Here is an 18,238-nt window from a genome sequence, read left to right on the forward strand (position 1 = left end):
CATGCATTATTTTAACTAGATCTATATTCCACGGAACATGTGTAGCTGTGACATTGACTTAACAAATAGGTATGTCATAGTAGGTATAAGAGAAAGAGAATTTTCGCATCAAACAATGTAATCGTTGGGAAGAGGGCTCTTGTACATGCATCGAGTTTAAAATTTATGTTAATTTTAATGAGAAGCCAATATTATACTTTTAAAAGCAACTTCAGGTGTCGCCGGCATGGTTGGTTGTCTTATCTTTCTTTCAGCATTTGTATATTCATATTCATTGTATTGGAACTATCTTACGAACCAATTTGATGAATAACACAAACAATCAAAGCTCAAATTTTTATATTTATCAATGCATATATTTCTACCAAAAGTTGTTTATAATTCACACATCATAGTTTATAATAATTCAGTAATTTTCTTTTAAATGATAGGCAGCAAAACAATTTTCCAGATGCAGCGCTGCTCCACAAGTCTTGCACATATAACTCGTTAAACTGCGTTTTTTGTTTTTATAACACACACGGCAGTTTCGTCGTACTCGTTTCTCTGTTTGTGAAATTTTTACTAAATAATGTTGTTTAATCTGTCCGGAAAGTCTTTCGCACGCATCATACTGGGATGAACGCAATGATGATGATTCTTGAGAGGTTTGCGCGGAAGCAGAAAGTGAATCTTTTAACCATATTTCGGCTACTTTTAATAGGAAATCAGGAAATCGGAGACCTTTATGTTCCTTATTGAAATATTCCCACGTTTTAAATGCATTAAATAGTGCACAATTGAAAAGGTACAAGCCCACCTTCTTAGGCCATTTTATGCTTTTTCGATATAACGGGTAGCAACTAAGATAATGGTCCGCCCTTTCTGCTCCCTTCATATACTTATTGTAGTCTATTACACTCGCTGGTTTTTTAATGACACACTTATTTTGACCGCTTCTGGTGTCAACCAGTGTAGCATTGTGTATCGTAGAAATCATGCTTATAACTTTTTGCTTGCTAGCTCTCCATGACTGTGTGAGTATTTCGCCTTTTCGTTTATGAAATTCTTCAAACACTTTTAGTTTGGCGATCTTTAATTTTTCTTGACATTCTCTCTGTTGTCGCACCGTTCCACAGACACGAACTTGCTTCTTTAATAATTTATTCGCCAAATTGACACTAATCTGATTATTATCCATGTACAAGTGGTGCCATTTTCCAAAGGAATTTTGCAACAATTCCATGACAGTTTTATCTAAGTCCTGCCCAGTGCCGGTGGATATGCTGAACGAAGAAATATATCCAGTATTTGAATCACATAACATACGGGTAAGTATCCCATGTTTTATGATTTTTGATGGATTGTAAACTTTAAAGCTCAATCGTCCGCGCCATGGTATCATTGTTTCATCTATAGAAATATTCTGACCGACGTTAAAATTTTCTGCAAATTTTTTTGAAAAATATTCTATGAGTGGTTGTACTTTGATCAGTCGATCAGCATTTTCAGGCTGTTGACTATTGTCGGAAAAGTGCAAATAAGATAATATTTGTCGAAATCTATTGCGTGACATTATTTTTCGAAAAATTGGCGTATCCGTCAAGGGATTTCTCGACCAATAATCATTAATTTGGGTCTTTTTAATGATTCCCATCAGGATCACTAAGCCGAACCATTTTCTAAGTTCGACTGCTGCTATTTTGACAAATTTAACATTTTTCTTATCTATTTTTCTCAAATGGCGAGATTGTTTGTAGTATTTGTTCGATTCGATGCTTATTAATTCGAACAAATCCTTCCCAATGAATAGTTCTACGATTTCCTCGATACTCTGCTCTTTAGTAGGGAACAAATTCGGGCCGAAAGATCCTACAAAATCGTTGTTGTTTCTTGGCAAATCAATATCTGTCCATGGCGCACTGTCGTCTTCTGAATCCTCTGAGTCAGACACTATACCATCGCTGGATCTTGACGTAATACTTGCAGTATCGTCACTACCATCGTCTGAAGATTCTACTTCACGTTTAATGTTCGCAAGGCCATCTTCCCAATCAATAGAATCGTCTATCGGTACATCAGACAGGTAGTCGGCGGGATCGATGTCAACAAACATACCTTTTTCGCCTGCCATGCTTCTTTTGGTAATTCTTTTTACTCGTCAAGATATACTCCTGCTTTGTGGGCGTTTGCAAGCAAATCTGTCGATATCAAGCTCTTTTGCTCTTAGGACCAGCTGCTTATGCCAAATGCCCTGTACACCTGCCGTGCTGAAAAGAGGTAATTCGTAGTGACGAAACTAGAGAACAAAAACTGTTGAAAATACTGAGTAATGTCTTTTGGTTTCTGTGGAAATACTCCACCCTTGGATCAAACACCAATAGAGGAAAGCAGCAAGAAAACACGTGTTGTCTCTTTGAAAGTCCAGTAACAATAATTTATTTCATACAGTTTAAGTTACGTTGACAGCCAAATGCAGTGCTGCCAACTTTAGTTCTTTTCTGCCCAAGGTTTATATGCAGAGGTATTCACCCATTTCCAACACTCCTCCTGGGTGAGTACCAACCTTACTACTTTGCAAGTATTGTAACACGCGCTTTTTCGCACTACAGTCACTGTTGTTAGGCTGACTGGCTTTGCGTCCCCTGTACAGTGTTATGTCTTCGAACGGTTTGCTTCCTTCATTTTCCGCTGTGTACCCTGGATCCATTGGAGTTCTTGGCACGTTCGACAGTCAACTCATCTTCGAGTCTGTCGACTTCCTTCTGCAACTTCTGAACGGAACGTTCAGCGAATTCAGCGCGAGCTTCAGCCTCCTTGAGACGCTGATCCAACACTCTCACTTGACCACCGTACGATTCCTCCCGTTTCGTTGCCTTTTCTTCCGAAACTTCCAGCGACTTCAGGTTGTTACCGACAACGCGGAGTTCCTCCTCAAGCTCGACGATCTTGCTTTCGTTCATCTCGACCTTCTCCTCCGAACGCTTGAGGTCCTGTTCCATGAGCACTAGTTTTCTGGCCACCTCTTCATATTTTTTGTCTGCATCTTCTTGCTCTGATGCTCTCGGTTGTGACAGGGTCCCTTCATTCTTGTTGTCACATTCAAACGGAAGATCTTCGTCACTCTCTAATACAGGATCATTCAAAACATGTCGCTCCTCCTGTTTCATTAGGTTCTTTGTTGCCGCCTGTTCCCCGCAGGGGTCTCCGTATTCGCCTGGCGTCGGACGCTCCATAGGACTACAGAGATCCGTGTGTATGATGTCCATTGGTCGCTTAGATTTCCGCTCTAGAACCTGCGGAAAGGGCTTCCGCACCAGCTTTCCCAGCATGCAACACTCACACACCATCCGCTCTCGGCAGTCTGTCATTCTTACTCCGTCAACTAGCCCTTTCTTCACCATCGTGTTCACAGCCTGCATGTCACGGTGTCCCATTCGCCGGTGCCACGTGTGTTGGCAGTCTACACCATGATAACGCGTTGCTGTCATACACGATTCCACCACCTTTAGCTTATACTGGTTGCCGACTAATATACCAACAGCTACGGTAGTATTTTGTGCTTTTATTTCGCAACCTTTTCTTCCGAATGCTACCGAGAAACCTTTTGCTGCGAGCTTTCTTACAGATATAAGCCCACCTTCTAGCGCTGGAACTAACAACACGTTTTCCAGTGTGATGGCCACACGTTGACCATTGGCGTTCATGCCTACAATCACACCGCTCCCAATTCCGGTCGATTTTGTTTTCGTTCCATCTGCTAGAGTCACATCACCCAAAGGTTCTCTTTTAAATTCGGCGAAAAACTCAGGGTCATTAGTCATGTGACATGTACAACCACTGTCAATCGTCCATGCGCCCGGTATGACGTCACCCGCTATGAAGCACACAGCTCCAATAACCGCCGCCTGCTTCTCCTCCGACGAGCGTTCGCCTTCCATTTGAACCTGTTTCGCTTTCGGCTTGAAACTCTTTTCACTGCCGGATTGCGCCAGAAATTTGCGGCAGTTTTTCTTTAAGTGTCCAGGTTTCTGGCAAAAGAAGCACTTCCTTTGCTCGCTCCGTTCTGTCACTTTTAACACCATTTCTTTTTCTGAGAGGTCATTAGAACTGGAACGTTTCTGGAACTCGTCCCGCAACCGCGCAGTTACCAGATCTAAGGTTAGATCCTCCTGCGGCCGATTCTCTAATGCCGTAACGAAACTGCTGTAAGACGGTGGGAGACTGCGTAGCATCATGATTATGCGCAGCAGTTCGCTGAGCTCTACCCCGGCGTTGTCGAGGCGCTCAAACAAGTCCTCAAATTCTTCGAGGTGCTTCTCCACGTTACCGCCTTCACACAGGTTTTTGGAACAAATCTTTTGAAGCAACATTACCTGATTACCAATGGTGGCTTTTTCGTGGTAAGCCTGCAGGTTGCGCCACATGTCACGAGCCGTCTTGCTTTTCTTGATAAAGCGAAGTTGACTATCTTCAACAAGAAGGGAAATCGTCGCTCGCGCTTTGACGTCTTTCTTTTTCCAGTCAGCGTAATCATCATCATTTTCTTCCGGCTTCGGTAATTCTATCATGTCCCACAATTCCTCGCGTTCCAGCAAGGACTGCATGCGGAACCTCCATGTTTGATAATTACCGTTCCCGAGCTTCGCAAATGTTGCCTTCCAACCGTCCGCCATTGTTACTTTTTCTGCACACCGTTTCTCTTCAGGAATACCACAATTGCACTTCCTGGAAAACCTTGTCCTCAACCAAAAACTTTAACACACGCTCCGAAGCACTGGGGCTGGGCCCATAACCTTTTGAAAATACTGAGTAATGTCTTTTGGTTTCTGTGGAAATACTCCACCCTTGGATCAAACACCAATAGAGGAAAGCAGCAAGAAAACACGTGTTGTCTCTTTGAAAGTCCAGTAACAATAATTTATTTCATACAGTTTAAGTTACGTTGACAGCCAAATGCAGTGCTGCCAACTTTAGTTCTTTTCTGCCCAAGGTTTATATGCAGAGGTATTCACCCATTTCCAACAAAAACCACTTACTGTACTTACGTGATGTTGTGGAAAAAACACAGCAATATTATCAAAATATGAAGCAATAGGGACGCGCTTAGTGTTGGCAGAATTGGGATTCGGAAGATTCGAAGATTCGATCCCTAGACGGATTCTAAAGATTCGAATCCGATCTGACAGATTCTAAAAACTCTTGCACACCTGAGCATGCACTTTGTCCAAATCTTAAAGTCTTGCACACATTGCCAATGTTGGCGCCAACTTTCACTGCCAATATGCAGATTCTATGGTATCGCCATCTGTCGGAAAAGTTTGCAACCTAATCTTGCTCAACCAAAAAATTTTGGTTGCAACCTCGCCAATGTTTGACAATTCAATATTACCGAGTACAGAAATGGTAAACAAACCAGTATACCAAGCGTAAACAACCATTTGCATTCAAACACAACTGGTGTTGTTTATTTTTAATGTAAAAACGAGTATAGAATGAAATTTAAAACAATGTTGTCGTCGCCAACTTGTCGACAACTTGCGCTGATACTTCACACATGAGCAATGCAAGATAAGCTATTCTGACTGAAAAACAGAGGTTGTCAAGTATTGCTTTGGTGTTACCTTGGCAGGCATTGCTCAGGTGTGCAAGAGTTTTAATAAGGGTATAACACTAAACTAAGCATAATACAATTACAATTTGAAACACAGTTGGTCGGAATAGCCAATAAATATCAATTTCTAAGCCATTCTCTCGAACTTTCCTCTGTTTACACCTGGGATTTGCACGTACGCCGGACACCCATATACCTTCAGGTGTCCCAAATCAGATTTCCTTCCAAACCGTTTTTCGTACGGGGTTGAACCAAGAGAAAGCGACGGAAGTCTATTTTGCAAGTATGCGGCTGTAATCACCACCTCACCTCAGTACCGCTTGTTCAGACCTGCATCTAATAGCATGTCTAGGTCGTCCCCATGTCGTCCAACCTCAATCACTATATCGTAGATGGAACCAGGATGGCTTGGCAATACATATATTGAAGATAATGTTCTCAGTAAAGTTGTGGCCAATGAGGGTAGAATCTTCCGGTAACCGTATAAACTGGAACTATCAGCTTGCTAACACATGCTTGTCCTTTTGTTGGTAAACAAAACTCAGAGCGATTATCAAAAATCAACTTCAACCCGCTAAGCTCCTCGAAATATCGTCCTAAATTCGTCCTACGCGCGAACAAACGTGGACGGCTAGTGGTGAATAAGCATCGAAATATTGCATTGACTGTCATTTTTGGTAGAAGTGTCGAAATTGATTTCATTGAATGGTGTGCTGCGACCTCTTTATTTATTGATCTTGCTTTACACGCAAAACCTTGGATCACGCATAGTAGGGGAAGGTGGGGCAAGACGCGCCAGTGGGGCAAGATGCCCCGGCCTGTTTTTCGCTGAATTAAGCCATTGAAAAATAATTTAAGTAATAGAATATGTTCATCAACGTATCTACTACAGCCTATGTAAATTTCACTGCACGAAATAACTATTTCAAAAAGAAAACGAGAAAAAACCAAATTGACTCTAAATGATCTAATATTTTGTCACTTTTATGTAAGGTATGGCATGCTTTGATATTATATTTTTTAAACACCGAGGCCTTCTTTTACTACCTGATAATGGTATTTAACGAATACCGAAGAGAAACTGTTTTAAAATTCTCAAAATTTTGAATAAATTACATAAAACGGACGATCCTCAGAGTGGGGCAAGAAGCGCCGGCCTAGATGGGGCAAGACGCCCTAGCATTCCAAATGTAAACAATGGGGCAGGACGCACCATTAAAACAAGATCAAGTCGCACGGTGCCTCCATTATCCACGCATTGTTGATTTAAATAAGTCTTATATTTTACATGTCATGTGAGTTTCATAGAAACGAATAGTTTTTAGTTCTTCGTATGAAATATGTGTTAATTTTTTAGGATGTTCACCTGTGTTTTCAAACCACAGATCATCTGGATTACAAAACGTCAAATTTTGACTCTGTCAGAAGTGCTACCTGCAAAGGTTGATGTAATTGTAAAGGTTGTACTAAGGTTGCGTTTTGTATAAAAGGCCAAAAATCAATAATTGTTCGGAATTCAGCAACGAATTTATACCCAAACTGTCTTTTGAATGGTACACCACAAAATTCAATCCAATGTGGGTTACATGGGCTCAGCATCGGACTGTTTACTAGTGCCTCTGCATAGACTAACCTTTCAACAAGCAACCTTGGTCCATCTCCTGTCTGTTTTAGGCCATCTTGCCCCATGTTTACGTAGTGGCGCGTCCTGCCCCACCGGCTGGGCCATCTTGCCCCACTATTGTCAATGGAGCAAAAACTGAAAGGCCCTTCGAAAATCTTATTTAATATGAAATTGATTAGTTTGATATAGTGTTTGATATTTTTCATACATAAAAAAGAAGTTTATTTATCTAACTTTGAAAATTAGAGACTTTTTAATGAAAGGAATAGAAGAAAATAATGTTTTTCGCTTAAGGGGCGCGTCCTGCCCCACCTTACCTTATAAACGAATCATGCCTAGGTATTTATGCTGTCAAACACGCTCGACAAAATTGTTTTGATTCGGTAACAACCGCGCCGGTGGAAAAGGAGAAAAACTTCCCTTAATGGCTACATTTGCATCTGTTCGACAATTTCTTCTTCAGTCTCGTCGATTGGCAGGTCATCAGTTAACAACAAAACGAAATATTCAAATGTCTTCTGTTCGCGAGCGTTCCGAAAAGGCACTGGAGGAGATGAAAGAGAAAAATCCGTACTTCGAGAAGTACGCGAATAAGATTGCTTCTGTGCAGCAAAGCTCTCCGGAGGAGTTTCTATCGCGACTGCAGAAAGCTGAAAAGCAAAAGAATAAACCAAAATTCGGTCCTACAGAAGTGCAACGTGACTATTCTGAGCTGCTGAAGCCAAAATCTCCTCTAGGTACAGAAGCAACTCGCGATGGAGCGCATCGAAAGCTAAGTGATATTATGAGGCTGGAATTGGTTGAAGATAAATCGGCAGATGATATTAAGCACCTGTGGTTTGAGTATCATAAGCATAAGGACGTCATTACAGCGGCGATTCCCGCTGATCAATACAAGCTGATGATGGATCTCGCGTTGAAATATCCTATTTTCATTTTTCCGATACCTCGAAGCCAGGGCTACGAGTTCATCATGCTACAGTTCGCGGGAAACACGGTTCATTTTACGCCGTTGCTCAGTTATCAGGTGATGTGCATACTGTATTGCGTGTTTGATACAGTTTTTCTTACGATATTTTATATTGCAGGTTCACAAAGAAAATGCACCAGAATGTTTGAATTTAACTATGTTCACCGAGTGCCAGGACAAAGGAATTATACTGATGCGGGGAGAATTTGATACGAATGTGTTAAACGCCCAGGAAGCCCAATGCTTGGCTAATCAACTGCAGCTTTATTACAGTCAGAATAATGTTACAAAACTACAGCTCCTAGATACGTTCACCAAAAATCCAGACAAGTTCAAGCATATGGACATCATCGAAGAGTTGAATAATTTGAAAATTTAAACTACAAATAAATTGAATTTACGGTAGGAATCATGTACTCAAAACAAGTTCGTCACTTCTTGCGACAAATACATGTCTGTGTCGGTTATATCCTTCCCATGCGAAAATGATTCGTCCAAGAAATCAGCCGCTAGGCGAGAATGGTTAGGGAACGTAATGTTCATTGCTGTTAGGTTCCGTTGAGATGCAAAGTTAAAATCAAAGTTTATCAGCCCATCATCGTCATTGCTGAAGTTGTCCTCTTCGAGTAGTGCATCTAGTTTTGCCATCAGCGTATCTTCCGCTCTTGTTTGATCTAGTAAAAACGTTTGTCCATCGAACAGCGCTTCCCGAGGACTGGAAGGTAATGTTGGTGATGGCGGAGAAGCGGACTGAAAAGCAAAAAGCAAAAACGAAAAAGGGTATACAGAATTGATTTTTTAAAGGGTTGAAATTAGATACGGTTGGTTAACCATCTTGCATAGGAACATTCGGCTCCCATCGTACCTACCAAGAGGACATCATCTGGTGAAGTGTGCAGCGAACAAGGAGATTCGGCGAACGGTTCTATAAGAAAGGTAACGTTGGTTCGATCAAATGACTCGATATTTTTTTGTATATTTTTTTCACGAGAACCGTCGGGTATATTCGGTATTGGTCGGTGACGGGTAGCTAGCGGAGAGATAGTGATGTCTAGATCGCGGCTTCGATGGGCACGATAATGTTGATTACTTATCAATGAATGGTCTCTCCAGCTCGGCCGACCAAATTGATCATTTTCAATACCCTGTGTCTTGGGTATATCATTGGCTCTCTGTGTGCTAAGCGTTGGCTGTTTTGCTGGGTGGCCTTGGGATGTATGCTGAGCATTATTGCTGCTATCTTGCAGTAGATCGAACAATTCTATTCTCTGTTTATCCACCAAGGATGTTTCTTGGTCGTCTTGGGTCACGTTGATCAAATATTTATCGACACTTTTCAAAAAGCATTGCCACTCACATTGTACGCTGCCGACAGGAGCAGTGGCTTGGTGATTCGGTTGAAATTCGTCCGGGTCGGAAAGCACTCCCGAAATGCCGAATGATGCTAACCGTTCAAATGGCGTGGACGTTGCTGGAGGCACGAAATTATTCGTAACATTTCCGAGCGTTCTATCCGCCACTTCGATGGGCATTTTCATTTGCTCCACCCCGGAAAAAAAATTATCCGGCAAATTGAGATAGTCATCCGAGCGCGTCGTTTTCGGTAAAACCGTATGTTGCTGTTGTCGGTGATTGCGCTGTTGATCGATCCATTTCATAAGCCCTGTTTTGAATCCAGTCGTTGAGTCTTGCCTCTTGAAGCCAGCACCGTTGGCATCGCGTTCGAAACGAGCGTAAACGGCTCTATCAAATATGCCTGGTTGCTTTCGCTGCCGCACGGTTGTTTCGGTCTGCACGAAATTGGTACGGGTGTCCATCGGGACGACATTTGTCGGTTTGCCATGGTTTCGTTTGAGGAAATCTTTGAAAAGCTGCTGCACGTAGACACTGTGATCCTGTTTTGGTGGTTTCCAACTGCGCCGTTGCGGCATTTTCTCATTTTTTCGATGAAACTGTGGCGATTGTTTGTTTAGAATAACTGTCAAATTTAGTGAGATGGACGAGTATATGGCTAGCTCCAAATAAACATAGCAATCTGGAAACCAAGGCCACTAAGCCAACAATCTAGTCTACTCAAATCAGACGACAAAAAAGATTGTTTAGGTTATCCTGTAATTATTTTTCACATTATTCCAACCACCATAAACTGCAGTGATGTGCCAACTGTGTAAGAATGAGTGAATTGTAGAATCTTACTGACCTATCTTTAAATGAACACAGGCAGTTTTTGAAACTGCTTTGTCATCGATGTCTCGCAATAATAATTGAATCAAAAATGGTATTGCCAAGTCAACAATTGAATCAAAAATGGTCTAAGACCAGGCTATGGAAATATATACAGGGTGTGCGGGCCTTTGGGTTTATATCTCAGGGTTGAGTTGACGTATCTAAATGATTGATATGTCATTCGATTGCTAAAAGTTGTGCGAACAAGTCTAAAAAATGTCTAGCTCCGTAAATATGTGGATCCCGTCCGAATTGTACAAGCGCGTAACGTGTGTTATGATGGTTCGTGCCGGCCATACGACAATTTTCAAAATCTCGATTTTTCAATTGCGAGCTAGCGCTTTGCGGTCTTCGGCAATGTAGTAGATCTCGATGAGATAAGGCTTTTTGGTCAAGGGACATTTTCCCCTCCGACCCTTGCTTCCTCCCGCAAATTTGCATTTTCACCTCTTTGCACGCACTGTTCGATCCTAATGGCCGACGTTTGGCCACCCAGCTCCCCTGACCTTAATCCTATGGATTACTTTGTGTGGGGCACAGTTGAGCGGGACACCAACAGGGCGTCCTGCAATACCAAAGCGGAGATGGTGGCCAGAATAAAGTTCGTGTTTGCGGCCATCCCCAGAGACATGGTTGTCCGGGCTTGCGCGCGGTTCCGGAAGCGGGTGCAGGCGGCCATCGACGCGGAGGGGGGATACTTCGAATAAAAAATGCGGCAAACATGGTAAGCTAAACTTTGTAGAAATTTTTTTTTAAAAATATTTAACATAAATTTGATAAAAATTCCTTTCCTATTCCCTCAGAAACTGTCAAATTTATCTCGAACACCCCTTACTCGGGGTCCACACTACAGCGCGACGTCGCTTGACAGGCGCTGAACTCCATGCAAAAAAAATCTAGCGCGACTCGCGCGAGATCGCGCAAGGTTTTTTTTACATGGAGTTCAGCTCCTGTCAGGCGACGTCACGCTGTAGTGTGGACACCGAGTTATATTGCAATATATATAACTATAGTTGCAATTGACAATTGACAACTATTGCTAACTCGTCTACCGACCGTTTTGGCTGTCGCAGATAGGGCTTACTAGACTTTTTCCCGTGCGTACGTGGATAGTCAGTCCTTTCCTACTGGGGAGGGTCCGGTCTCGATTGGGATTCGAGCCCACGTCTTTGAGCGAGCGCCTGGACGCTTTTATTTCTATACTTACGTATTTCTATACGTAAATCATTTTCCTTTTTAGATGATACTCAGATTTACGCTGGGGATATACCAGTTTGGGGGTCCGCGACAGCCGAGCGGTAGCGCCGGTTAGAAAATCGACCCATGAGAGCCAGGGCTCACCACCTCGACGGCGTGGGTTCGAATCGCAACCGAGACCGGACCCTACAAGACCGGACGTACCAGAGGGAAACAAGTCTCGTAAGCCCTTAACGCATGACCAACAAGGTCGTTACGCCAAGAAGAAGAAGAAGATATACCAGTTTGAAGGGTTTACCAGTTACGAGGGTTGCCTTTTAAGTTTCGGGATTTGGAAAAACTGGTGATGCAATCTGTTGATTAATAATTTTATCGTAAATTTTGACGTTTTTTAGGTTATTCGTTCTCAGAACGTTTTGACATGCGAACGCTATTTGTGTTGTTAAAAAATGTTTAATGTTTCCATCGACACGAGTCTTTTTTGAGAGATCTTCGCTTCTTCAGGTGTTGAAAAACGTTGACCTTTTAATGGCCGGAAGGCTAACGGCCATTAACGGTAGAGATGTAATAATTAAGGCTCCACGCACGGAGATGAGAAATATAAATCAAATAAAGGCTCCACGTACGGAGATAAAGAAAAGGCAAATCAATAAAAGACTCCACGTACGGAGGTTAAGCACAATAAGTAAGGCTCCACACGGGGAGATTAAGCACGATTAAGCAATAAGGCTCCACGTACGGAGATTATAAGTAAAGAAAGTAATAAGGCTCCACGTATGGAGATTATAAGCACATCACAACGGCAAAGCCAACAGTTAAAACGAACAACTAGGGCACGTCCGACCTCGTCGGCGGTCAATGATGAAGAGAGCTTTATTACAGTGTCAATTGGTGAACATGCGGTCAACTGACACATGTCAGTTGACCGGATACGCGATTTTAACAAGGTTTGTATAGATTCACAAGGTTCTTACAATACGTGACGGCCGGCACTCGATCCGGACGTTACAGCTCGGCTATCCTGATCATAAATTGCCCTCAATTTAGCTAGCCCAGGGCCTTAGCTTATTAACTTCTAATACCCCGTCGTAGGGTAGCTGGGTGAGCTGGCACCCTTCCACGTCCCGTATCACGTACCGATCATGAGGCAAGATTTTATGGACCACATAGGGTCCCCTGTACTTAGGTTGAAGCTTCTTATTACCGCTATCGGTAGTATCAACATAACGGACGGCGACAAGGTCACCTTCTTCATAGCTACATGGTGACTTGTGTTTCCTATGGAAGTATTCTTCGTTACGCAATTGGGAGTCCTCTATGTTTTCTAACGCTCTGGCCCGCATGGCCTCGAAATCCCTAGCTATGGGGTCAACCCTCTCACTTAGATACTCAGTCAACTCGTCGGGGACTTCGCCCCTCTTCTTTCTAACGAGTGCGGAAGCGTAGGGAGAGTTGCTGGGTCGAATAACTTTTTCGTCCAATAGCTTTTCAACAATCGGAGTATCATGAGTGAGGCCGACCTTCATAGAGGGTTTGAGTGGTATTACATCACTAGTATGTTCAAGATAAGAGTGTTTTATAATAGAATTCACCTTGGAGGATTGTTCCGGGGAAAGGGTTTCCCCTATATCAAGTTCGTTGTCACCATCCATCACAGTTTCCAACGCGCAAAGGCTCCTGAGAGCATCTTCTAGTTTTTCCGAAGGGGGCGGAACCGGGCTAACTTTTAATTCTTTTTGTTGCAACAAGGGTTGCCCAGGAGTGCAAGAAAGTAAGGGTGGTGAGTACACCAATGAAAGACTAAGTGAGTTTAATAAATCCCGACCAATAATAAGCGGACATGAAAGGTTAGAGAGTGCGATGAAGTGGTGAGTAACGGAATGGCTCCTAAACTTAATCGCACACTTAACGGTGCCTCGCGAGTAAAGTGGTCCTTTTACCACAGTGCTGTAAGTTGAGACGGAAGGTGTTCCTAACAGCTCGGCTGGTATAATGGCATCGCTAATGAAACTTACAGGGCTGCCTGTATCTAACAGTGATCGGACGGAAGTAAAACGGGTACGTTCGGAAGAAGGGTATAGAATAGCCAGACTCACCTCCTGATTTACATCGAGATCCTCGCATCGATCAGCAGAGTTGGTAAGCGGTTGGGGGTCAACCGGATGAACAGCATGAGTAAGACGCTCAGGGCAATTACGGTAGTGGTGGCCCACTTTGAAGCAGTGGAAGCATCCTCCGGGTGGGCGTTTCGGCTCCTTGCACTCGCTCTGCTGATGTCCAAAGCGCGAACAGTTGACGCAGCGTACGGACTCCGAAGAGGTGCGAGGTGTTTCCTGAAGTCGTGATGAGGAGGCTCGGACCTCGGCAGAGGGGGGCTTGACAGCCCGGAAGAGGCGGCTGGCCTCGAAGCACTTCAGCTTCTCGCGCAGGTCAGCCATAGTGTGGACCAGATAGCGCAACCCGGCAGTGAGGGATGGGTTTCCCAAACCGTCGATGACAATGGAGATGAGTTCGGGTTCCGAAACGGCAGCCTGGCGGGCGATGCGTTGCATATCCATCAGGTAATGCATGGCAGACTCCTGAGGCTGAAGCCGACGTTCACGTAACTGGCGGTACACGGTCTCTGGGGTTGGGGCCATGTGAAGATGATTAATCAAGGCATCCTTCAACTCAGGATAATTGGTGAACCGGAACGACTTAGCAACAGAGGCAGCGGTGCCTGTAAGGAGCCGGAGGGTTAGAAGAAACCTGTCTCGGTCACGGATGTGATGCAGCAAGAAGAGATACTCCAGGTCGTGGAACCAGTTTTTAACATCGCGGTTCTGGTCAGCGTCCAAAGGTTCGATGAGCGAAGTGAAGTCCTTTACAGAGGAGGAAAGTGTAGATGTCGTCCCCAATTGAAGGATTTTTTGTTGAAGTTCCGCACATTGAAGCTGCTGGCGTAACGCGTCAATGCGGGCGTCCATATCAGAGGGGCCGGGGAGGCGAACGGAAGGAGGACGATCAGGAACAGCGTCGACGACCGATCGCGGAACAGCGGGGCTGCCGGAGGGCGGTACATCTTTATAATGGTCCTCAACAGGGCGGCTGGTAGCGTCAGGTTCAATAATTAGGCTGGCACCAGCATCGCCTTCCAATGAAGTAAGGGGAACACATGCGTTCACGTCACGTAATAAGATGGCGTCATCGCCATTTTGCTGCGACCTCGTGTCGATGGTGAGGTTAGGGTTGGCGTCATCGTCGGGCTCCGCGGCGATGATTTCCAGCGGTGACTCGGAGGCAGGGCCGGCAGGCACCAAAGAGGAATATATTTGTCGGATCTGCGAAATCGTTGCAGTATCGGAAACGTCGATGCCGGCCTCTTCGAGGGCGCGTAGAAGATCCTCCTTGCCCAGCATCGTGGCAGCAGGGCAGCCTCAGCACATACACACACGCGCACTAACGGGTTGATGTATGTCCAAAAACACTTGGATGGGTATCCCACTTCTGAGCTTTAATGGCCGGAAGGCTAACGGCCATTAACGGTAGAGATGTAATAATTAAGGCTCCACGCACGGAGATGAGAAATATAAATCAAATAAAGGCTCCACGTACGGAGATAAAGAAAAGGCAAATCAATAAAAGACTCCACGTACGGAGGTTAAGCACAATAAGTAAGGCTCCACACGGGGAGATTAAGCACGATTAAGCAATAAGGCTCCACGTACGGAGATTATAAGTAAAGAAAGTAATAAGGCTCCACGTATGGAGATTATAAGCACATCACAACGGCAAAGCCAACAGTTAAAACGAACAACTAGGGCACGTCCGACCTCGTCGGCGGTCAATGATGAAGAGAGCTTTATTACAGTGTCAATTGGTGAACATGCGGTCAACTGACACATGTCAGTTGACCGGATACGCGATTTTAACAAGGTTTGTATAGATTCACAAGGTTCTTACAATACGTGACGGCTGGCACTCGATCCGGACGTTACAACCTCTTAGTTTATTTTTTACGTACGGGAATTAAAAGAAGTCATTTGGTGCTAGATCCAGGACTATATGGTGGATGACTTATCTAATCGATGCTTTAAGTACTCAAAAATGCAGTTATTTGAGCCGATCTGTGAGAGCTCGCATTGTCGTGGTGACGGGTGATCCGTCGACGGCGGTTGAATTTCCTGATTTCTTGGAAAACAACTGTCAAACTAATTTGTTGTAAACACTTAATTGTTGTGTACCACTCAGAATAGACTGTTGCGACCATGCTTTGAACAACATGCGACCATTTGCTTTGAAGTACTTCGTGCGTGAACAACTTTGGTTGGATTATGAGCCGAATGAAACACCCATACAGTCGAAAGAGGTGAAAGAAGCCTCCCGGCTCAAAACCTCTATAAATTATTAAATCATCATCATCCATACAGTCGATTGCACTTTAGGGTAAAAGAGTAAATGAGGCCCCGGGCTAGATTCTCCTCTTCCTACTGGTTCACATTAAGCGCCTGAAGCTATGCAAAGCGCGACGCATGCATACTTTTCAAATATTTGATCGCTAACGGTTCGCTTAAAAGAACATAACGGTTTAAACTAATCACGCAGTGGAGGGTGAATGCGGGTCAATACACTTTTACATGTTAAGTTACTGTAAGTTACTAGTAACTAAACTATACCACACATGATGGACAGCATGAAACAATGAGTTTAGCCGAAGAAATGATTTGGAAACGGCGGCGCGCCCGCAGCGAGCGAAGCGAGCGGACTGCGCTAGGTCTACCGAAAAAGAGAGTTTGTTATAGTTTTGAGAAATAAGGGGGGCCCGTGGGCCCCCCTCATACCGCACCACTAGGTTGATTGCGTAGCCGAAATTAACGGTACACACTACGGTTCAAATACTCTTAAGTTGAATTTAACGAATTAATGTATCACCAATTGCATACATTCAGTTTAAACGTCCACAAGAGGTGTAGCCACGATCGAAAACATGGCGGCCGGGGCCTCATTTACTCTTTTACCCACTTTAGTTTCTGGCTCATTCGCGTAAATCCACGACTCCTCACCTGTCACGATATTAACGACGAGTTTTTGAAGCACCGCAATCGTATTTTTCGAGCATTTCTTCCGACCAATCGACACGAGTTTTTTTTTGAGAGATTGACAACGCCCTGGTAACACAAAATGATCTTTTCTCCATACAAAATGGAAGCCGGTTTTCTGTACGGTTCTCGGTACGGTCGTCCAGTAAAAACGGCTGAATTCATTCGATCCGAGATACCAATTACACCGCGTTGCATATTTATAGGAGCTGAGAAACCCCGTTTTGTCCCGGGTAATGGTGATGCAAAGGGCACGCACAAAACGGCAAAATAAGTTCTCGCGCTTTCTCCATGTCGGTTTTTGCCTTGCCTAACTCTTCTGTTTCGTTCGAAAATGGAAAAGTTGTGATTTGTTTGTTTGCTGATTGAACACGAGAAAGTGCGTGGTTGGATTAAAAATTCAACGCGGTCGTCGGAATTTTAAATTCATCAACATTACTTTCTTGCTAACTTATAAATATTATAAATGACTCGATTGTGTATTTGTTGAACTTTGCTCTTGTTACAAATGCGTATGTTTTACACCACGGCGTTTGCGCTTGTTATTTTCATTGATGTTGAACTGTGACCGATTTTTTCAAACAACGTGTCAAACGCATGGTATCTGCACGCAGGTACCATCTTTGTCCAAGAAGACATCTTTCTACCAGTTGTTGTTTGGTAGGAAACATATGGCAATGTTGAATGGCATTCAAAATCATTAATCTTTGATCGTTCAAAACTCCATCAGTTGTAAAGCGATTTAGGAGTTATGACCTGAGTAGAAAAGATCCTTTTCAGGTTAACATTATGTCTTCAGATTGTGTTTAGCTACGATAAACCCCAAAAGAGATATTTTGGAATTTATATCATGCATTTATAAAACTGCGTGTAGATTTCTTTCCGACTGCTCGTTGCATAGAATGATAAAACGGAACATAAACAAAACAAATGTATGAAAAAAACGTACGGCAGATGCGCGAACACACCGAACATACATACATTTTACGTTCTCCATTCTTCGCTTTCATATACAATTCGAATCGGTGATACCGTTTCCCATACGATTTCCAGGCAGAGTCCCTGCAGGTATGCAATTTTTAACGAGCGCTCGGTACAAAATCGAATCGGTTACATCTTTTCCAACCGGAAATTTTGAACGCCGGCGGTGCGAGTGCGACGGCAAATTCGATTGGTGTATGCGTCACTCTCTGATCCATGGTGGATGCGTGACCGGTTCGCGATCGAAACGGTTCTTGCTGGTTGGGTAATTCTCCAAATCATCGATAAATACTGATCATTGATGAAGCTTCATCACCAACAGTTGAATTAAGTTCATTCATGCACTACTGCTGTGTCAATTCACGTCGAAAGTTGCAACAAATAATCGCACGAAAATGTCCACGACCCAATTCCACAATTTGGCGGACATTGAAACTTTAAACTTTTTTTTAACAACACAAATAGCACTCGTATGTCAAAACGTTCTGTGTACGTATGTCAAAACGTTCTGTAAACGTCAAACTTTACGATAAAATTGTTAGTTGGTAGATTGCATCACCAGTTTTTTC

At 43.5% G+C, this 18,238-nt stretch overlaps 2 protein-coding genes across 3 annotated transcripts; one reads left to right on the top strand and one right to left on the bottom strand.

Annotated features, from left to right (window-relative positions):
- The first annotated feature begins 7,558 nt into the window (after positions 1–7,558).
- On the top strand, positions 7,559–8,603 carry LOC131261049 (ATP synthase mitochondrial F1 complex assembly factor 1). 2 transcript variants are annotated; one of them, XM_058262952.1, is made up of 3 exons: positions 7,559–7,600; positions 7,681–8,244; positions 8,306–8,603. In XM_058262952.1, the coding sequence occupies exons 2-3, from the start codon at positions 7,729–7,731 to the stop codon at positions 8,564–8,566; spliced, it is 777 nt and encodes a 258-aa protein (XP_058118935.1). In that variant the 5' UTR covers positions 7,559–7,600; positions 7,681–7,728; the 3' UTR covers positions 8,567–8,603. The 2 variants fall into 2 exon arrangements, with proteins under 2 accessions (XP_058118935.1, XP_058118927.1); XM_058262944.1 differs by lacking the exon at positions 7,559–7,600 and having other exon boundaries at positions 7,607–8,244.
- Positions 8,238–10,126, bottom strand: LOC131260828 (uncharacterized). The gene is made up of 2 exons (XM_058262663.1): positions 9,057–10,126; positions 8,238–8,937 (listed from the first exon to the last, which is right to left on the bottom strand). The coding sequence occupies exons 1-2, from the start codon at positions 10,116–10,118 to the stop codon at positions 8,605–8,607; spliced, it is 1,395 nt and encodes a 464-aa protein (XP_058118646.1). The 5' UTR covers positions 10,119–10,126; the 3' UTR covers positions 8,238–8,604.
- Positions 10,127–18,238: the final 8,112 nt, after the last annotated feature.

This window comes from Anopheles coustani, chromosome 3, assembly GCF_943734705.1.
Source record: "Anopheles coustani chromosome 3, idAnoCousDA_361_x.2, whole genome shotgun sequence".
NCBI classification, from domain to species: Eukaryota; Metazoa; Arthropoda; class Insecta; order Diptera; family Culicidae; genus Anopheles; species Anopheles coustani.